Source organism: Condylostylus longicornis, unplaced genomic scaffold (genome assembly GCF_029603195.1).
Source record: "Condylostylus longicornis isolate FDR11 unplaced genomic scaffold, ASM2960319v2 ptg000696l, whole genome shotgun sequence".
NCBI classification, from domain to species: Eukaryota; Metazoa; Arthropoda; class Insecta; order Diptera; family Dolichopodidae; genus Condylostylus; species Condylostylus longicornis.
The window spans coordinates 2574-24688 of record NW_026578644.1 but is presented as its reverse complement, the minus strand read 5'-3'; the positions used below and the strand labels follow the sequence as shown (position 1 = coordinate 24688).

Sequence of the window (22115 nt, the reverse complement as noted above, 5' to 3'; positions counted from 1 at the left end):
AGCCTACGTCATTCTATCCGATCGCTCGGAAGAGAAACTCGAGTCAACCGCTGAGGAATGTCGACGGGCGTATCTGGTTCAGGAAGTGCGAAGTTGTCGACGTTCAGAGAGCGAAATTGATCAAGTCATTGCGAGCGCGTCCGACAAAACCAACCCGAGAACTTTAATTCTTCCGTTCGATCTTGACGAATTGGGAGACACGCCGCGAAGAGTTGAAATAGTTGAACAAGCTGTGGAGTGGCGAGGGAGAATTGACGCCTTGTTCAATAACGCAGGTACTAGTAATTCTTCTCTGGATACAATCCCACCGACTTCCATTACGTCCGTTGGAAAGTTCCCTGCTGTGGGTTTTCAGGTGTCTCTGAGCGTGCAATATTGCCGCCATTTTCAGCAGAGGAGCGCGTTTATCTCGTCAATTGCGTCGCTCCTCTCCAATTAATACGGAGCCTTCTCCCTCACGCTCTTGAACCACTGAAGGATCCCAACGCACCTAAACCGAGCATTGTCTGGCGACGCTCTCCCTCCAGAGACTTGCGCGAGGTCGCACGTTCAGTCCGAGAACTCGTTCGCTCGGCGTCTGCAGTTGGTCTTCAACACGGAAGCGACGCCGTTCGGAAGACGTCAGTTGGTCGAATCCTTCGTCGGTGGATTGTCGGAGATTCCATCGAGTATAATAGGACTTTCCATGTCGTCAATACGGGATCCATACTTTCCCGAATTCCGACTCCTGGACGGGCTGCCTATAGTGCCGCTCAAGATGCTCTGATGTTGCACGCCAAAGTGCTAAAAACTGAGGTGCGGGGCATGGCAGTCGAGGCTAAGCATAACAGTGAGTTCGTCGTGACGAATGTATTGCCCGGACAAGTTGCGACGTCGGTCCTTACAAGCGGAAAAGAACCTGAAAACGAATCTGACACAATGGCGACAACAGGAAGTCCAATTTGTCCCAATCGCGTTGCTGAATTGATCCTTCGTGCAACTGCCTTCAAATTAGAAGAAGCCTGGATATGTCGCCAACCCCACGTCACATTTGTCTACGCACAGTACTATGTTCCGTGGCTGTGGAAATGGTATTCGGGTCGATTTTTGGACTTACCCGCCTATCGCAATATTGTTCAATACAATGAAAGTCAAATACTCAACAAATTAGATTCGACTGATGACAAAAAAAACGCCTAGTAGTCTCGTCGAGTTAATTTTCTATTTTATTCCGAGATGCTTTGACTCAGTCCCCCATGATCTTAAAATAACCAACAAATGCATCTATCACTTGGAACAAGAACCTCCCCGTTGGCGGAACTGGCACAATTTCAAGAAGAGCCGCAGCTTGAAATTGCCAACCTTCCTGAAATTGCCAACTTGCATGTGGAAACAGAAAGCCGTGATGGGACGTACAGGGGGACGTACAGCCACCATCCCTACAGCGACCGTCCGTCGGAAAGAGAAAAGACTCCGATTTCTCCGGTTTCTGTTCGGGAGACGTCAGATGGTCCATCAAGACCAATACCGCCCATGGAATTGCCGCACATCAAACATCCGTTCGATATGACTGATCTCTTTGTTGAGCAAATTCATCCTACTGCGGGAAATCTCCATCACCACGAGTGGTGGAGGTATGCTAATGTGAGTGGGGGTTATGAAGCCTTAAAGACTTTTCATTGCAGCGCTTGTGGTCTGGACCTGATTCCTTTGTCATTCACAATGTTTATCTGCCGAAGGGAGTCACGTTGGAAAGCCTCAAGGACGCGACTGTCGTCTCTGAAAAACGATATCAACTTCCTGCTGGTTTCCTCCCCCAGATTTCTCTCCAACCAGCTGAAAAATTTAAAGCTTTTGTGAATCCTGGTTGCATGAATCCTTCTTTCGAAGTTCCTAATCGATTTGACGTCAATCAAAGGACAATCCAGGCTGAACGAGCTGCTGTGAATCGTGAAGACAGCACGCTTCTCTACGACGTAAGCCAATTGAAGTCCATTGATATCGCTATCCGTATTTGCAGATCACAAATGAACTTCCGCCTCCCTTCGCAGTATTTGGCGGCGACATCAGAGGCTATAATTGAATTTTTTCGTGAACGACTAACTGCACCTGGCACGCAGCTTACGCTGATAACCACACAAGCAATTGCCTTATTCCAAAAATTCAACATGCTGGAACTTGGGCGTTTGGTTGATCGCAATCGCCCACTAGCGAGCTTCACACTCTCGGGATGCCTCGCTTCTGTTATCCTCATCATCACTTCTTCTCTCGGGCACAGCTGGTATGTTTTTTTTTAAGGCACCTCAACGTGTATTTTTTCACTCATAGGTTAACTGCCGAAGTTTCTACGCTCTTCTTCACTTTGCGACAAGATGTGGGGCTCTTCTCTATTAATCAGTACACTTTGCTGGGAGGGTGTGTCAACCCTCACAAATCACCAGTCCATAGAAGTCCTGTATTTATATAAGTCCTGTATTTATATAAGTCCTGTATTTATATAAGTCCTGTATTTATATAAGTCCTGTATTTATATAAGTCCTGTATTTATATAAGTCCTGTATTTATATAAGTCCTGTATTGATGTTTGTGTGAACTGTGCACACAAAGGCATGAAAACGCTGTCTTCATATCAGAGGTGGGACACGAGAAAAAGCGACGATGTCCCAAATCGGTTTAGCGGAATGGGAACATCAAATCTGTGACTCGATCCCGCAATCATCAGGTTGGGGAGTTGAAATAAAGACTTGTAGCACATTCGATTTGTCAGGTAATCCATTTCCTGGAAGCGAATGGATTCCTGGACTTGGTAGCCAATCAAGCGACGATCTGGCAAGCAGGACTTGTAAGTGAGCGAAGATTGGTTGAGATATCGCGCTTAGTGGTGCTTCGATCTCTTTTCTTCTTCGCTAGGTTTTTATGTGGGGGCGTTGAGATCTGTGGGCATTTTCACTGCTGTGCTGTCTCTCGCTTGCTGTACTTTTTTTGTTCTGGCATTTCTTGATTTGAGAAATGCGGTCTCTATCTCCGAAGCTGTTGAGCCTCACGTCGCCCCGTTCCAGCAATTTCAAGCGGCAAGAGCTTCAGCAACTCGACAAATCACTCCCGTCGACGCCAGTCACTTGGGACTCAATGGGGACGCCGATGCGTATCAATTGTTTAGCGATTCTCCTCCAGCCTCGATGCCAACAGTATTGGCACTTCGAAGTCTTCCAAGCTTGGATGTTGGTCTCGCAGAACATCTGTGTGAAGACGGAAGAGAGAGTTTGAAGAGGTGTCGCTTCAGACTTTGGGTGAATATCACTTTGCTGAGTGGTATTCTGTTGGCATGGGTTCTCGTTTTCATTGAGTCACAACTCTCTAAGGGAGACATTGCGCGATCGATCCAAGGGTTGGATCCTGTTGCCCCAATATTGCCTCTGAAGTGAGCTCGTAGTTCCCCGCTGACTGAAACATGACTCCCGATTGTTTTAGTATCCGACTCTCGTTGTCTTTCTATCTTCTGCTTGGGGTGACGATTTTCATGGCAACTATCGCTTATTTACAACCCAATTTGCTCTGTAAGGTGAGTTCAAGTGGAGGAGGGGTTTTTGCTGGAAGCGTTTTTATTTTTGCAGGATGTCAAATGCTTGAATTTTCTTGGTGTAGAGAACGTGTAGAACGCTTCAGCGATTTTTTAATGTCCTACCAGTTACACAAATGCGATTGATCAGCGCCCTTTTGAGTGGAGGGTTCGGTTCTGCCATACCAGCTGGTGGAACAATAAATTGACAGTAGGAACAGTTCTCGCGCCTGCTAAAGGTGTCTAGTCGCGTAGGTCGACTCCGCTGTGCGACTTGTATGTTAGCCTGCTTAACTGTGTTTTGTCGTCGTTTGTTTCCTCACCCAAGTTTTCTGTTCCAAGGGAATCTGTCTGTCTGTTTTCTTTTCCTGTTAAAAAACCCCTCGTGAACCTCACACAACCTGAACCAAGGCAAGCCTGCCTTTTAACGGACCAGTTGGACCTCAACAAGGCGAAGCATTTGTCATCTTTGTCGTTGTTGAAAAGAAACCATGTTTTGGAAAAATATGCGTTGGGTATCGCAAAAGACCATTCGTCAAAAAACACCACAAAACACTCTAAGGGACTCCAAACACTCAAACGGACTCAAAAAACTCAAAGGGACTCAAAAAACTCAAAGGGACTCCACCATGAGTCCAGCCATCTTTATGGCTCTTGGGAGATTTAGAATTCCCCCACATTGTGCCATTCCTGTAGAAGAGCATTATTAGAATTAGAGAGCTCTTAAGCATGTTACCCGAAAACTCCGCATTCAATGTACAAGACGAAACAATTGCTCTCTTAGCTTGTTTTGCAGTCAGCTGTGGATACAAGGACCGGATCAAAGCAACCGCTCCACTGACAATAGGGGCACTAAACGAGGTTCCTAAAACGAATAAGTTGACTGGCCATTGAAACGCTTGATTCCTACCATGGACAACTTTAAATTCTTTCTCCCCTGGTGCTGGGAGAAGTATTCCAGAGGGAGCGAATATATGGACCCCACGACGACCGTAGTTTGTGTAGGAAGTCGATTTGTTTTCTGAACCGCTCGCTCCAACGTTGATGATGTTAGCAATGTCCAGCCTGAATTGCAGTCGAAATTGGAAGAACTTTTAGTCGCAGACGAACTTTCCAGGGAAGCCCGAATCCGCACAACTGTCATTGGAACCAACATCACATTTGGAGTTTCCAGCGCATGTTACAACAATGACGTCATTTGCTAACGCTGCCCGAATAGCCTGCTCTTGAACTCTAGAACTGATGAATCATTTTTTAAAATCATTCCCTGATGATTACTTACTAAACTCCATTTCCGCTGTAGTTGACGACCTTCACTCCCCACCCGATCGCGTAGTTCAAGGCCTGGAAAATGCTCAATAGTCAGAACACCTTGATCCTCCGTACTTCTGCGAAGTTTCCTGTATTGAAGGCATTCACTCCGACTCTGGCTGTGGACATGGAGGACATGTGGTGGTTCAGATAGGCGATAGACTCACCACACATCACTTTGCAACTCCAGCAGACACCTGATGAATACAAGAGCATCGAACAGCAACAGCAGAGTCATTTGTGATTACCTGCGATTCCGTAGTTGTTGTCTGTTCTGTGGGGAGGAACAGCAAACTCCACCTCAGGTTCAGGGAAACTTACTGAGCTGCAATGGCACCTGGAGAAGAGAAGACTCAGCAAGACTGGTAATAGAAAAGCGACGACCTGATACTGGAGATCCGTGAACCTTATTCTCCGTCAAATTCGCGTTCTTTTGATTAAAATTCTACAACAAAAATCGTAGAATATGAAAGTAGAGAGCACCAGACACTATGGCAACAATAGAAACAGAAGAAATAGCTATTGCGAAATCTTAAGCTGAAATCTTACATATCCGTAACAATCATCAATGTAGCCGTTGTTATCATCATCGATCCCATTGTCACAAATCTCGTTTGGATTTTTCCAATATTTAGAACTTAAATCAGGATGATTCAAATCACATCCTGTATCGATCACTGTAACTATGAAGAACAACAAAATACAACAGAATACAAAAGAATCAAGATTTGCAATTTTGTCACTCCCATCACGTGGTGGACTTACCAACACCTTCAGGAGCTTCACCGTCTCCCTTGGGGCCTCAGAAGAAACATCAAAAGAAAACCAGTCCTAGTCTCTTCCCAATTCAACCTACCGGTCCACACTCCCCATGCTGCTGGAGCTCCGATGGTTTGAAGGGACCATTGAGAGTCAAACCGAGGATCATTTGGGAAGACAGGCTCGACGTCAAGAGTTGGAGTTGCACGCAAGAACGCATTCTGCAAAGTTGTCTGGAACCCTTGATCACGAAATCGCTGCAGCAATCTTCCCATATCGTGCTCTTCCGATCCAAGAACAGAATCGTCGTCTACAAGTCAACAAATAGAACAACTATCAAGAAATCGCAGCAGATGACGCATAAGTCATTAGAGATATAGATTTAGTGGAGATGTAATGCAAGTTGATCCCCTCACGAATCGCATCCTCGGACTCCAACTGGCGCACAAGACTCTTAATAACTTCTGCTTCGGTCGTTTCATCGAGATCTTCTAAAAGTTCGTTAATCTTCTCATCTTCATGACTTTCTAATGACGCATCTGGACTTCCAATGTTCAGCCTGTTGTCAATGGGATGGTCGATGGGAGTCTCAGCAAACGATACACAAGGCATTGCTGCAGCCAGTTTCGCGGCATCAGATGCATTTGCAACTAATGAGACGCGGTCCATTTGAATGTGGCGAAACCAATGAGTCTCGAGAAGTGGAGCGTCATCCGGAAGTTGGAAATCTGAAGCTTCGTTCTGCTGGATTGTTGCATCTTTTTGATAGTAGACAACGTCGTGCTCAAACAAGGGGTACTGCAGTTGCGTTGTTCGGACTGTGAGCGAGTTGACAGATTCCTGATCTTCTACAGATTGAATCGTGGATGACTCTTCTTTATCCGCTAGAATTTGGTCCAAAATCAACGGAAGAACAACATCCCGTACGTCTTTGCGAGGGACAGATTTGACCGAATTTTGAAATTCCTGTTGAAGTTCAACTTTTTGATTTCCATGAGCGTCTGCTAAGGATTCTGCCAATTGACGTCGTTTAGCGCTCGAAGTTTCGATTTCGCCAAAACCAAGCAACCGATCGAGGGCGCGGGTTGAATCCTCCGCGAAGCAACGGAACGCTGTTTTGAAGGAGCTCGATTGTGAGCTGAGTCGTCGTCTCTGTTCGATTCGCTCGATAGAAAGAGAAGCGATGTGCTGATGGCATAGATCATCTCCAGTATCGTATGCTATGTAGAGTTCTTCCTGGGAATCAGGACGGGATTGGGACACGACAGTTGCTGGGGGGGAGCCGTTGCGTATGAATTGATCTTCTTGTATTGATGGGGAAAACTGATGGGGTTGGAAAATGAATAATGTCAGTATGACTCCGCAAATCGTGCTGAAAAATACGATTGTATACACAAATGGAGTCCACATATAAAAAACAGTAAAGGTCTCAATCTGAATGTTTTCAGTTGAGGGTTTTCATGCGATACAAAAAAAGCGCGCTCTATTCATTTAACCGAGTCGTCGGTACATTTTCTGCATGTTATTCTCATTCTTTGGATTTGTGTTGATGACAATATTATTCCACTTTTGATTAAATTTATACATCCTCAAAGATTGAATTCGAGCACCGATGAGCCGCGCCAAAGATTCTGAGCAATGGATTTTTCGCATCGCCTACAGAAAACCAAGAATAACCCCCACCCCATTGTGTTTGACGACCCCCACCCCATTGTGTTTGACGAACCGTAGCTATTTGAAGGCAATCCTTCTCTTCAAAGAATGGGATCCGCTTCTCAATTTCTGTGACGAATGGTTTCACCCAACCAAAGTAATTTGAGGTCAGGCAGGCAAGCGAGTTGAACATAGAAGCTAAAGCCGCAGGCTCCGCCCTGATTAGACAGAATGGAAGACGCGTAGAGCTTTATTCTGTGGAGGATCTCTGCAAACCTGGAGACGAGGTCCGCTGCTACCTTTGCAATACGGATAGAAAGCGGTGCCTGCTCTTCAAGGGAGTCTGTCATCCAGCGAGGTGGAGAGTATTTCGTAATAGTCGTTTCCATATCTGTTGGGCGGCGATGTGGATCCATCACCGCTTGTTTCGTTTGAATTGAGAACCATCGACACATCTCGACCAAAAAGTCAGCATCATGCTGTTGGAAGCCTCTATAGGACGAAAAATATCTGCAGGAAGGAGATGTTGACGAGAAACATTGATTGATTGTGGAACTCACACGAGTGTCATCAGCTGCATCAGGCGTTCAACATCGTCTTGCGTCAGTCGATAAGGCGCAGGCGTCTGATTAGCGGTACTGAGAGGGGGCAACAGAGACCCAATGGCAATCATCTGGAAAGACATGAACATGCGCAATATAACAAACGCTTGGTTCTTACGTCATCACGTGTGATGAATTTAAGATTAGCTTCTACAATGTTCTTATGCTGTCTGAGAAAAAACATCCAAATTTCCTGCAATGTGGAAGTCGATGGCGAGGAGTTAGACGCGGGCAATCGTATCGGCATATTCCCAATCGGGCTTCCAACCTAAAGAACAAAACGTTCCAGCCATAACTCAAATGGAATCATTGGATTCTATTAAGCAATCAATGAGACGGATTGATGAAACTGTAACCTCACATCTCGAGCAGCCTTTATCAAGACCGCCATTTCTTGTAAAAGGTAGGAAGATTGGCGCCAGCGGAGAAGAGCTTGTAACCCCGTGTTCATCTGACCTAGGTCCCTTCTCTGACGACTTCTACTGGTTTTCGGCGATTCGGCATCTTCATCGTCATTCCTACCCCGTACGGTGTCTACATCAGCGTCATGAAGCGCATCAGCATTGATGTTTTTTGGAGCTTTCTGAAAACAGTCATAATCGTCTCAAGGATGCTTGTATGTGATTTACCTCTTGATTGAAAGAAACTGCACCGCTTGTAAATTGCTTGGTGCATTTATGAAGGCGGTCTTTCAGATTTTGGTATCTCGTGAAAGATTCTCTTGCGATTTGTTTTTCCTCAGAATCGAGCGTCAAACTCGTAAGGCATGCTCGGTTCATCCCTTCTTCTTCTTCTTGCCGCATCAGAAAAATGCGTCGCATTCTTAACCGAGTCTCTTCAGGAAGTCCGCACGAAACGGCATCTCCAAGAATCTGGCTCCACAGATGCAGCTCCATCTGAAGTTGGCCTTGAAGTTCGATCCCTATTGTCTTGAAGAAGGTCAAATGATTGTAACCGACGCGAGCATAGATTTGAGCCAGTTGCGTTTTAATTTTGGGTGAGAGTTGGCCCAAAGCCAAAGCGCGATGAAGGGGCCTGAAGGAAAAACGCATTATTAGCAGCTAATGGAATCTGAAGCAAAACACGCAAGGTGTAACATCTATCACTAGGTGTGGAGTGTGACCTGGTTAGCACAAGCATTGCATTGGGGGTGAGCTTGATGCATCGATGCAAGTAATCAAGATGGAGGAACCAATTTTCTGGGTATTCAAACTGGAAGTCTCCAGTGAGATGCCGAGAAAGGAGCAATTCGGCAACCCGGGTGTCAAACAATTTGGCTTCAAACAAGCATTTCATAAAGCGCGAGTTCGATGTTGCTGCGAGTAAAACGTTTCCTTCGGTCCCCAGATAGCACATTGCCTTCAAGTGCGTCTTAGGATGCACCCCGTTCTTCTGCATGTCAACAAACAGATTTAACAATTGGGTCATGTTGTACGGCTTCTGCAAGGCGTCCATTAAGATAAGATGATTAGAATCTAAGAGCGCCGACCACAACACATCTTCTCTTATACTTGGATGATACAGCAAAAGTCTTCTCTCCTTCGTCGCCGAGGAATAATATTTATCCGCAATACGCCCTTGCTGTTGACGAATCAGATTTCCCATTAAAACCAATTCACTGAATTTCTTGAAAGAGGGTCTATGTTCAATAACGAGACCTTTAAATATTTCCCACGACCCTTTCTGTCGTACTTGCGGTGGTTCGTCCTCTTTACCTTTTTCTCGTACTTGCGGTGGTTCGTCCTTTTTACCTTTTGTCACCGACACAGGCTCAACTAATGCTCTATTGATAGCATTCTTCATTGCACGCCACACATCCGCCGTGATGGGCTTGCCCTCCCGCCGCTTGCCCTCCCGCCGCTTTCCATCCCCCTGACTTCTAGACTCGGCTTGATACTCCATTGTCCCATGTAGAAAGCTTTTCAACATGTGGCGTCTGACTTCCTCCTTCTCCAATTTTGTTGGAGGGCGAGCAGGACCGATTCGAGTAGGCTTTTCTTCTTCATTGCTTCGGACTCTTCTCAAACATTCGGGTTTGTTTTCAACCGGGGGGCCCGGCAACGAACGGGGTAGAAACTTGCGTCGTTTATTTGACTGAAGTTGGAGTTCCGCCTTCCACGAATCCTGTCTTAACCGATTCTCCAATTCCCATATCTGCTTCTCAACTTCACAATCCTTTTCAGAATTCCCTGTTCTCCTCGCAGCGGTGGCGCAATGTCTGGTTTGACAGAACGTAAGAGTTTTCGTCAAGTGACTCCGAGGGACAACAGAGAAAAGTGTTCCTGACATCCAGTCTGGTCCACTTCGGTGAAGGTCATCGTTTCAAGCCCATATCAATCGAGGTGCGACTTTTAAGTTCAAGCAAATTCACGAAGTTCGGCTTTCTCAGTGCAATGAATATGGGCGGCAGTTCTCTATCTCGGATTCTTTCTTAAGTTGCAGACCTGTTCGATCTGGTGAACCAGCATAAAGAACTGAACACATTATGCCAGCAACAGCTGGGCGTGTCCGAATGCCTGCCGATAATCGGTATGTGTTTCTCTCTCCTTTAATTTCTATGACGTTGACTTGGCAGGCTGAGCGTTTCGGACTCCCTCCGAACAACTGAAATCTGGGTATGTTTGTCCTTCAATCTGCACTTTACCGTGTGTTTGATTCTTTGTAGCAAAAATCTGTGGGATATGATCCGTACGCCCCAACCCAGCCGGGTGAGCATTCGGGCATGAACGAGCAGATAGAAGAGAAGGCAAGGGGTCTCTTTGCATTGGCGAGACTCACAGGGAGCTCTTCTTCCACAACCCCTGGTGCCTGCCGAAAGTGTGGCCAAGGTAAGATCGCTATTATAGCAGGTACAGAAGAAGTTTGTTTTCTTTTTAATGTTCATTTGCTTCTCAGTTGGGCATTTGCCGTTTCAATGTCGCAACTATCTTTCCCTCAATGACTCCTCAACAACCAGTAAGAAACCCTCAACGCTAGGATTGCTTCTTGAAGGCAAAACAGAGAAGTGGCACAAGAACGTGAGAAAGCGCGTTTCTAATCTTGAATATTTTATAAAAGATTGTTGATCAGAAATCTTCGAGAAGGCACAAAGAAAAACGTTCACATCGTCGATCGCCTAGTGATGACTCCTCATCAGAAGATCGTAAGCGACGCTAGCAGCTGTTCTCGTTCAATTGATGGAAATCCTCTGCCGCGCCTGTTTTGTGATGATTCCTCAACGTTTTTCAGAAGATCGCAAGCGACGACGTAAGAGACAAAAAAGAAGTCCATCAAGAGATTCATCTCCCAGCGATAGAGGAAGAAGAAGGAAAGAACAGATAGAGCATTCTATAAGAGAAGAGAGACGAAGACATCGTAGTAGATCAGTGGAATCCGATAGAAGGCAAGAGGGCCGTCACCGAAAAAGAGAACGCTTCCATGAAAATCGATGATGAGAAGAAATAAAAACTTGAACCACCAGCGAAGTTGCAAATTGTAATCAGAGAGTTGCACGGTGCGGTTCGACGTTTTTGCCTCCCATAGACCACCTTGTCGTTGGTTGAGTCTCGTACCGCCAAGTCACTCGATTTTATAGTTTCATGCTGATTTTTGAGAAGAACGGGCGACTCCCAAAATCACGAAAGCTGAAAACACCTGTAGCCATCGTCAAACTGCGTGACACACAAAATGTGGACACCAATTTGAGGAAGACAGTTGTGTCGAAGAAGCACAAGCAGACGGAAATCTTGAGGAGCCGTTCGAAGGAGTTGCAATGGATGAAAGGTTGCGTGCACTTAGTTGCAAACTGCACAAGATTCTTGTCCGTGTGTCTCAACAGCGTGCCTCATGTTACTATATGCAGTATTCAGGCAATCGAAACAGTTCGCCAGCTCTTGATACCTTGACGTAGCCTTCATGCCCATCCTTACCCCCATCAATTCCTTCATGTCCCAATTCCCTTTTTTTGAACCAGTGATGTCTTGGGCGTCACTCTTCCCGATTCCTCCATTGTTATATTACATATTTGCTTCATCATTATTTATTTCACTCTTATTTATGATGTATGTGTTCCAAGCACTGAAGAGAGTTTTTTGCTATCTTGTCATTGTGATTGGAGGAACAACCGTGATCATTCTCTGTTACATTGCACATGTGTTCATCCCACCTATCTGCGAAGCACTTTACACTTACGTAACAATACTCTTCGCAAACACCCATAGTAGTTTCCACCAACAAGCACTCGAACTAGCAAGCCGCATCGTCGAAATCACACCTCCCACCTGCGAGCACTACTCCGGCCTTCACCTTATTTTCCTCTTTCGGGATCATTGCCACAGTGGCCTTACTGTGTACGGAACCTCCCAATGGAGGTTAGTTTAGGGCTTTTGGTTCTGGAGGTGATTGCGACATAATACGAATGTCCGGGTACCGAAGAGTTGACAATAGCGTATATTAAAGTTGTTGCAGTTAAAACGCTCGCAGTTGAAATTGTGCAAATGCAAACGGGTTGCGATGAGTGGCGGATGTTTAAAAACTCGGAGTGGAGGTTCTAGACCAAAAAAAAAGGAGGAAAACCCCGTAAAAAACAAATGGTCAATTGGGACAGAGCGGATCTAATAAACAAACACCATGCAATGTATGCATGCAGTCTATCGACAAACCTGTCAGGTTTCAGTTACACATTAAATATTTCAGACCGGATGAAGAGTGTATTGGCCCGGCAAGCCTTATGAGCTCTTTCGTGAACCCCTTGGGACGACGCCAACAACACGAAATTATTGAAATGCCACCGGAGCCGAAGCCAAACCCACACGTCATTATTGAAATACAACCAACGACATGGAAGAAAATGTCGAAGCCGAAGAAGAAATCGAATCAGTTTTCATTGGGGTCTCCACTAACATCAAGGCCAGAACCGGCCTCATTGCTCTCTCGTCCGATCCCTCCAAAGACAACCAGAAAAGAAGAAGGCACTACGAAGCCTTCAGCCCTTCGTTGGCTCTTTCAACCAAATTGTTGCCAACCACGAATCCAAAGCCGATCGCCGACAACGAATCAAAGGCCAACAACGAATCAAATGCCGAATCAAACACTTAAGAATCGTATTCAGATGGTCTTGTTTAAACTTTCACGTCCAAATTTATTTTCAGGTTCAAGTTTTTCATGTTGATGATGTCTTGTCCCTGCGATCGAAACAACTAATAGTTGTATGGTGTGGTGGTTAGCACCCTAGACTCTGAATAGTACATTTCTGTTCTTTGAATTTTCATAATGTCTGCGACCCACAGGTCAAACCAATAGAAACGACTCAAAGTGTACAAAATACAACATTCTCTGCACACCACATTAAAAAATGAATTCGTCAGACACAATTATGGAACATCGATCAAAAATTCGGAATCAAACCTTCGACCCTGAGATTAGCATCCGACTTTCCTTCTTTGAACACCATCGGTTTTCAAGTATTATGTGATTCATTCCTTTCTCCTATATGAGCAATCCAATCCTTCCGCTGACCAATGTGCTGGCTATAATGGAGTACATGATTCAAAACTCGGCCAGTCGATCCATCAACTGTCCGTGTCGCAATAACAAGACCGTCACGAATTTCAACAATATCAACTTCACGTGGATCCATCGGGCCAATGAGTGACAAAACAACAGGCATGAGAACAATTCCATGGATAAAAGCAAATGCCATGACCAAAGTTGTCATTCGGAACACAACGACCAACGCATATTTGTGCGAGAACGAGAGGACTCCAACTGCGGCGTACGTCGACACCATTCCCTCGGTCACTGGCAGTCCCATCAGTAGAAGCGTTTCAATCACTCGACGATCACGCGTTCTCCCTTTACAATGATTGAAGCAATGGGTGATGTGGGCAGTGTAATCAACGGCAAATCCGATCGAGAGAACGAGATTCACCATCGTGAGCATATTGAGATTGAGATTCCAAACTGGCATGAATGCGTAGACATCAAGATCAATCATGATGATGACTAATAAAACAAGAAGGCCACTCCGAAAATCAGGAATCAAGAAGGATGCACAAATTCCCATACTGAGAAGGGCGACCGCCATGTTTGTAACAGTCGACATCAATATGACGGGATCACTTTCCCACATGACAGCAAGAGGGGTGAAGACATAACCATTGAATAGATGAGAAGCGTTCTTCAGAAGTTGTTGAACATCTTGGAACCAATGAATCGCAACTAATGTGTTATCTTGAAATCTCATCCTATTAAAAAGAAATAGTGAACAAAAGAAATCGTGAAGAGCGTCAGAAACTTCTCACCAGTAATAGAACTTCCATGAGGTTAGAATTCCATCTTCAACTGTGAACATCGGCGCATAAATCATTCCACGTGGAGTTTTCATGAATTCATCAAAATACGTCATAAATTTTTCCTTTCTCTTGAATTCGGGTTCATTCATCTGAACGCCAAGACCGCCTTCTGTTTTGCTTCTCGTATCGATGAAATTCAACAAGTCTTCAAATCCGTTTAATACAAAAACGACAGAAGGGAGATTACGGATCGATTCGGTCAGATTCCGAACTCCATGTTGAATGTCAGAGTCCCACCATTCTCCGCCATCTGGAAAGAATACGACACACTCATCGCCATACGCAGCGAAATATTTTTCTCGAATGTCGTAGAAATCTCTGAGATACGATTTGAACGGAGTAATGTCCCGCACTTTTAGTCCGGCCTCGACTGTGGTGGCGTTATAAGTTGTGAAACAAAGAAGACCCAAGAATCCAAGAATCACAACAGCTTTGACGATTGGCTGCAACAAAAACGGACCGTAGTAATGCATGAAGAAAGAACGGGGCCATTTTCCGACAGTTCCGTCGGGTTCATGGAAGTTGATCGCTTCGATGGGGATCAGTTGCTGTTGGACTTGAACAAGACGGGGAATTGTTGTTAAATCAAACACGGATTGTTCACTCTTGAGGTCTTCATCATCAGCCTCTCGGATTGGTGGACTCGTGCAAACGTGATTCGGTGTCATGGAGGCTGAGATCGTATCATCATCTTCTAACCAAATGAATTGAACACTCTTTGATGTCATTGGTTCACTTCTGTCATCATCAGAGGTGCCAAGATTCTGAGCAAACGTCACTCTCTGCATTTCAACACCGTCATCTTTTTGTTTCTTCTTTTTCTTTTTTTCGCACATTTCTGCAACACGCTCAGCGACAACAAGATGACCGTCAAGCTCTTCTACTGCGAAAAATCCCGATGTGGTTCCGAATGGTCCAAGAGACAATCCGGCCCGCGAGGATGCACGTGACACATCAGTACGGAGGCCGCAACTCTGAAGGGGCAGACAAACCCTCATGGACACCTCTTCTTCAAGAACGGATGTTTGCTGCTGGAATTCGCGAGTTTGAGCCTTATTGTTGTCAAATCGCTTTTCAAGGACGTCTTGTAGGAGTCGATCAGATGCTGCCGAATGATCACTTCTACTCTGTGGCGATGAGAGGGTTGGGGTGTGGGGTCGAGTGGACAAGACTGTTGGATCCCCGCCGCTTGATGGACTCAATTGATTCGAATCAGCACACGACATTTTCGAAGACGTTATCGTTGAAGGTTCGTCCATGGGAAATCCTTTTTTCGGAGTTCGGTCCGCCAACATCGTCATCCCTGGTTTCAACCGCTTTTCCGAAACTTCTGTTTCAACAACCCGCTCTGGACCAGAATCGGCGGTTTCGAGTCTTGCTGCGTCATCACTTTCGAAAAGTCGCTTGTCGGATGTTATCGGTTTGTCGTTGTCCCACAGCGGGACTGATCGGTATTTCTGTTCGGCTTTAGCGTTGATGGAAAGCACTGCTGCAAAGAGAGTCAAAGCAAGAACATATCCAGCAAGAAGTCCCGTAGCAGTGACGATACAGAAGACACGAATCGAGTAATAAACGGATGTTGCACCAACAGCAAACGCGAGAATGTTTGTTACAGTTGTTAGAGTGATAGAAATTCCGGCATCGCGAAATGTTAAACCCAGACGTGTCCTTGAATTCTGACTGTGAAGATACGTCAGCGTATACGCATTTGAGAGAACAAAGATGTCATCTACACCGATACCCAATAAGATGAACGGAGTACTTTCTGATGGAGGGGACATGCTTGAATCCCAGAATGTGACAAAATCCTACTCCGCCACCGTAAGCCATCAATGTTGAAATAACGCCAATGGATGCTGGAAGCCATTTTGATCGATACCGATCCAAAGATGAATTCATAGAAACCGTAAAGACAAAGACAAATACAGCAGCAAAAATTAACATCGCCAAATCCTCCCCTCTTAATTGACATGATTGGGCCAATTCATCCGAAAGACTTCGTTCAACACGAACATAGAGTTTCAAATCAGGCAGTTTCATGTGTTGGATCACAACGATGAGCGCTTGTTCCCAAGCAGATGATTCAATCACACGATCAGGATTTCCGTTTAAATCCAACCGAAATGCAGCAGCAGTTGCGTTGTGAACCATCGTCGTTGATCCTCGCACTTCTGTAACAACTCCTCCCAGCAACAATCAATCCGATAAGCTGTGGCTGTTTTAAAATTGATCAGTGTCGGATATCTGCTGGTTCTCAGGGGTTTGCCATACTGCGCTGCACTTGAGTAGAGCTCCAATGGATTCACAACTTTGCATTTTCCATCAGGGTCCTGAATGCAAACGTCTTCCAAGCGAATGAAACTCTCCCGATCTTCTTCTGTTCGTTCCGCAATCTTCCCCTCATTTTTCGTCACGATGTATTCAGGATCGAATCGAAGAATCTCGGGATCATTTTCGAGAAGCCAATCACGCATCACAGTGATCTCACCTGGAGAACAAACAATGAACAAACAATTGAAAACAAAATAGTAAATAGAGTGAACAGAGCGTTACAAACAATTAACAATTCACAAGATGGTGAATACCATAAAATACTGAATACAGTGAATAGAGGGTGAAGACAATTAACATCATACGGAAGATTTGACCCAAATCGTCATGGAGCGTGAAAGAGTGAATAGAGTGCGTTACCTGGAACCGAAGCTTCAAGAACAAGAGATTGCGGTATTTTCAGCTTCATAACTTTCTTCCAAAATTGTTCAAGATGTTGCAAATGCGATTCACTCAATAATTCTCCTTCATTGATGGAGGAAGCAAATATATATTCAATTCTTTCGATCGGAAAAAACGCGATTCAATTCAATTTTGGCCTAAAATGAAAGAAAATCAAATTAAAAGAAGGAAACTTCTTCATAAGAGACAATCATCGATACAAACTGATACGTTTCCACCGTCTATCAAGTCTCGCAAAGTCTATCAAGTTTCCACCGCCTACTAAGTCAGTCTTCCCTCACCGTTGCACTTGGAGATACCGGAAGGCTGTAGAGTTTCTCCATATCAAGTTCAGGTGTTCGTCGAAGAAAGCCAAAAGAGAACAATAAGCAAAGGACCGTTGGAATGATGATGAAACGATAGGAATGGTCGTAAACATAATGTCCTAAAGACTCAAAGAGATCCTCGAATCTTTCAATGAACCACAACTTCGTCTTTATAAATGGCGAAAAGAAACTTCTTAGGCGGCACCGCCCTGTGCGAGATTCGCCGCACCTAATCGGACGTTTTTTCGGGAGGGAGTCACACATTGCAAGCCGTCGCTTACCTTAAGACCTGAACCCTTTTGCTGTTCTTGGTTGTTACTTCATTAACTGTTGAAAGGGAACCTTCATTGTTGGTTGTTACGGATTGCGACGCCATTATGTGGATGAAAAAATTAACTTATCAAAACAAACTTATTGTATCAAAACAAATTCTATAATTTGAAGATGATGAAAATGAATCAGGATTTTTCTCCTAGATGCAAAATTGATAACAAACAAATGCTCAAGATGAAAGAAAACTAATTAAAGCACAAGATAGAAGACAAGTTAATGAGCCAAAACAAATTAGAAGACAAAATTTTACAGACGAATTCTAGAGATATAATATGATGGTAGATATTGCACACGTCTCATATAAGCGCGCCGAATGCAATCTGCATACACAGATACTTAAAAGGCAACAGTCCTCTAAAAAGCGGACAGCGATTTTGTCAGTTTTAAAATGGCAGCTGATCCTTGTTGGTTGTGTAAATATTTAAACATTGGCCAAGTATGTCGAGATTGAACAAAGTGTTGATTTTAATTTGTTTCTTCAGGAACCTGCATTGGAGCATGCGCAACCACGATGGTGGGAACAGCTCGATGGCCCCAAATCGCACCGTCGCCGTCGTCTTGTGAGTGGATCATCAAATTCGTTGTCGGCTGAGAAAAAAGGAACCACAAATTCTCCCCAAAATTCAGACCAGCGATCCAAACACCACTCACGACGCTCTGAACGTCGGAATAATATTCAGCGATGAGCCCATAAATATTTTTGATTTTATTCAACTTAGTTCGCTTTTTTTACTTCGTAGAGGTCCTTTAGAATGATTTAGTTAGAGATCAAAGAAAACAAAGAAAACTTCTAGGGCTCATCTTCAACTTTCTTCTTGGGTTGTTTCGCTGATGGCAAACGAGCACCTAAAATCTTGTTTAATCGGGAAACCAAGGCACCATTAGGAATTGCCTAAAAGACATCCCACATAATTGAAAATTTCAATCCCATATCTCACCTTTCCGCTTTCATAGTCATTAATAACGCTGGCCTTCTCGTTCACTTGCTGAGCGAGTTGAGCTTGCGTCATCTTCTTCTCTAGTCGTGCTTGTTGCAATGCTTTAGCAAAATCAAACGAAACACGATCCACGTGATAGTCACCAGTGTCTTCGTCGAGCTTTGCTGCACTGAAAAAATGAACAGAAGAATCTAACACAGTCGCTTTGTTGAATAAACTCACTTTGGTACTGGAGATTTTGTAGCTTTGTTTTGTCCTCCCATAACTGAAACACGGGACACAGCTAAACGTTAGGAACAGAATGGATGTCGTACATTTCTTGACAGTGTCTACTTGGTCGCCTCGGCGACGCGCTTGATTGATTTCCTGCTCAGAGGCAGTTCCAGTCCCTTTTTTGACTGTTTTGTTAATCACAACCGGAGTCCAATCTTGGTGGCTCATGAGATTATAACTGATTAGGTAGAGTGGAAAGTGAACCTGATGTGAGAACTGTTTTGTCAGGCTTCATGTGTGCAAGCGCTGTCGTTTGGATCTTTCTTGGTTCAGTGCTTGGGCTCTCAGCCGACGCTGCAAAATGTCACCGTTTTATGAGAAGATGTCGTTTGTTCAACAAACCTGGCGAGAAATTTCGGTGGAAGGAATTTCGTTTTTGACATTCTGACACTGAAGAAGCAGAAATAAGAACAGTGGAAGGAGGAAAAAACGCACCTGGATTTTTTGATACTGAAGAGCAAAAAAGAACAGTAAATCGTCGAACCGTCCGTCATATTCGCACTTGAACGTCACTTGAAAATAGTCTCTGATGAAGCAGCAAAACTTCATGGCAAAGACCGATGAAGATTAGTGATTCTAAGACCGTCCTCCATGTTTTCCTGTTGAACGATGTTCTCACCTGAGCAGAAAGTAAATTGCTTCCGCTGTAGAGAGAAACTCGTCCGATTTGAACTGGAACCTGAAATTGAAGAGATCAGGAGAGAAAGAGACCAGAACTCAATTCACCTCCAGAAGGAAGTCCTACGGGAAGAGAGGGAGACTTTAGGGAGGGAGACCAAGTTCGGATTGCGCAGGATTTCCTATTGAATAAAGACTTGTGTTGAATAAAAACTTGATGTCTGGTGCTTCACCACAATAGCCCAATCTGAAGCTGATTATTTGTGCATTACTTTGATTTGCAACCATGAGCAATCAATGGCAATAACATGCTTTATTTCTGACCATTCAACCTCTCGAGAATCTAGAGCGTCCTGCCATGAAGGTGAATGTGCTCCAGATATTGAAATACTTACTTCAGTAGGAAAAAGAACGACAGCATTTTTGTTGTTTATTGATTCCGCATCAAATGGAGGAATTGCCTGAAGGAATGGTGAGTAACTAAACAATGCTGTATGGATGGCCCATGAGAAAGAGACCCTCGCAAAAGCTCAACAACTTTATATTGAGTGAGAGAGCATCAACCGAAATCACTCACCGGAAAATCGTACGTCATAACGTGAGTTGGAGACAGAATTTGCAAAGGGACTGAAATAATTGTAAATTGTTGATTGATCTCACAATGGATGAGTAGGAATCATTTTCTTGCACATACCAGCAGAACTCTTGGATGGTTTCTCGCTCGGATGTTTGATTCTACAACAAAAGATTTTCATAATGACAAAGCATGTGCGTAGAATAGAGTGTTATGAGTATAGTGTACATAGACTGGATAATTGTAGTGAGAATACATGATAAATAGAGTGAAATCTAATGATAAATAGAGTGAACTGATTCCCTCACACATGGACTTTAAATGGAAGAGAAGGAATTACTGGAATGTATCTTGAATGCTCCTCATCCGTAAGAGTAATTTTTCGACATTTGAAACAAAGAAATCTAGAAAAAAATGAAATCAACAAGGATGGAGCACTTGAGTGATACCTTCGTGAGCTTCCACATGAACCACAAATTTGACGCCCTTTTATTTTTTCATCCAATTCTTTTGGGGATTTCGTAAAGTGGAGATCATTCACTATGAGTTGTTTGTTATTTTCCATAGCTGTCAGGACCAGATTTTACATCATTCAGTGAAAAAACCAAGAAGTTTGAAAAATTAATTATTTACGTATATTACACCCGAATAGCGTAGCCTCTTCCGTCCTCCCTACAAACAAAAAACTTATAAACCAAGGGGTTCTTCATATTTTTCTGGTACCTCCGCAAAATCCAGTCCACTGGAGACTTTGACAAAAGCTTCATGGACAGTAATTGTTCGAGCGGCGGGAGAACTGTCCCTCTTGCAGTTCTGGGTAAGCGAAGCAATTTTTGACATTTTCCGGACATTCCGAGAATGCCACCCAGGAATCCGGAAGAAGAACACTAAGCAACAAAAATAGAAGATGTTTGAACAGAGATGATGTTCATACAGATGAACAGTCTACCTGCCACAAACAAAACGTCTGATCTGCGGCTGAGTATGAAGCAACTTGAGCGCCATTTTCAGTGAAGCCAATCGCACTGACAGCTCCTAAGAAGAGAACAGATGACGGCTATCAAAGGCTTCGGGCGGGAAAGCACCCTGGCCTGCCAGCTCAACCATTGATACCTGAATGTCCCTCTAATACACGCCATTTTGTCGCTGTTCGGAGATCGAAAATAACGACAAAGCCATCAACATTTCCAACAGCAAAACGCTGCGATGCTTGGTGGAATGTTGCCATTGGGTAAACACGAACAAGTTGAAATAAAGCAGCTGTTGCGGCTGTTAATGTATTCCTTCTGCACACGGTACACAATAGAGTACATGATGGTGAGTGGAAGTCATACCGTAGAGATGGATTCGAGGGATCTAAACATTTAACGACCGCATCAACAATATTCGATAAATATTTCAAACAAACAAGAGGATATTTAACGACCATTTGAACCAAAGACATCAACGCGTTGTTGCAAAATGTTGTCCCATTCTCGATTCTCCTGATAATTCAAGCGAATCATTGTAATAATTCGTTTTTATTCCCCCTTACTTCGCAGCACATCCTAACGCACGAATCAGGCGAACTGGATCCGCCCTCCCAACTTGTAGCAAAGCGTTTGTAGCAGCTTTTGAAAAATGTGGGATTTGAGCCACGCAGAGAATCCGATAAATCAAAACATGAATGAGTTCAATTGGGACAGCAACTGATGTTTCTGTTTCAGATGATGATGTTGTCGTTTGTCTGTTTGCTCTTGCTAGTCCAGACAGCGCTGAACCCATTGTAGTTGGAAGATGTTCGCGTCGCTTTGTCAAACACAGTGAGAGATCGGAAGAACATGAAAACGTTGCAGCGTCTGTTTTCCACAAATTCCATTCATTCATTGCGAGCGAAGAGGGATAGTCAAACAGTGCACTTCTCCAAAGAAGAGCATACCCACGGGCAAATAGATCGAGAGCATAATTGACAAGATAGACGGGGGGATCATGAAGCGCTTTATTCGCAGCATAAATGTTGCTAGACCCACACCATTCGACTAAAGACCTTGCAATCACTACAGTGACTGGCCGGGGACGGAAAGACGTCACTTGTCCTGATGAATCAATTTTATGATCAATTGTATGGATCATCAATCTGAAAACGTACCTCTTAATGAGAATGGGC

At 44.2% G+C, this 22115-nt stretch overlaps 2 protein-coding genes across 2 annotated transcripts; one reads left to right on the top strand and one right to left on the bottom strand.

Annotated features, from left to right (window-relative positions):
- Nucleotides 1-10585: 10585 nt before the first annotated feature.
- LOC129617954 (uncharacterized) lies at nucleotides 10586-11019 on the top strand. Its single transcript, XM_055532937.1, has 3 exons — nucleotides 10586-10691; nucleotides 10759-10880; nucleotides 10933-11019. The coding sequence occupies exons 1-3, from the start codon at nucleotides 10586-10588 to the stop codon at nucleotides 11017-11019; spliced, it is 315 nt and encodes a 104-aa protein (XP_055388912.1).
- Nucleotides 11020-18356: 7337 nt separating this feature from the next.
- On the bottom strand, nucleotides 18357-18945 carry LOC129617953 (uncharacterized). The gene is made up of 4 exons (XM_055532936.1): nucleotides 18819-18945; nucleotides 18727-18769; nucleotides 18505-18673; nucleotides 18357-18458 (listed from the first exon to the last, which is right to left on the bottom strand). The coding sequence occupies exons 1-4, from the start codon at nucleotides 18943-18945 to the stop codon at nucleotides 18357-18359; spliced, it is 441 nt and encodes a 146-aa protein (XP_055388911.1).
- Nucleotides 18946-22115: the final 3170 nt, after the last annotated feature.

Coding starts and splice junctions, on each gene's coding strand:
- LOC129617954 (XM_055532937.1), top strand. CDS start 10,586: ATGAACGAGCAGATAGAAGAGAAGGCAAGGGGTCTCTTTGCATTGGCG. Junction 10,692..10,758: donor CTGCCGAAAGTGTGGCCAAG/GTAAGATCGCTA, acceptor TTTGCTTCTCAG/TTGGGCATTTGCCGTTTCAA. Junction 10,881..10,932: donor CAGAGAAGTGGCACAAGAAC/GTGAGAAAGCGC, acceptor ATTGTTGATCAG/AAATCTTCGAGAAGGCACAA.
- LOC129617953 (XM_055532936.1), bottom strand. CDS start 18,945: ATGAGCCACCAAGATTGGACTCCGGTTGTGATTAACAAAACAGTCAAA. Junction 18,674..18,726: donor ACAAAATCTCCAGTACCAAA/GTGAGTTTATTC, acceptor TCATTTTTTCAG/TGCAGCAAAGCTCGACGAAG. Junction 18,459..18,504: donor ATGACTATGAAAGCGGAAAG/GTGAGATATGGG, acceptor GATGTCTTTTAG/GCAATTCCTAATGGTGCCTT.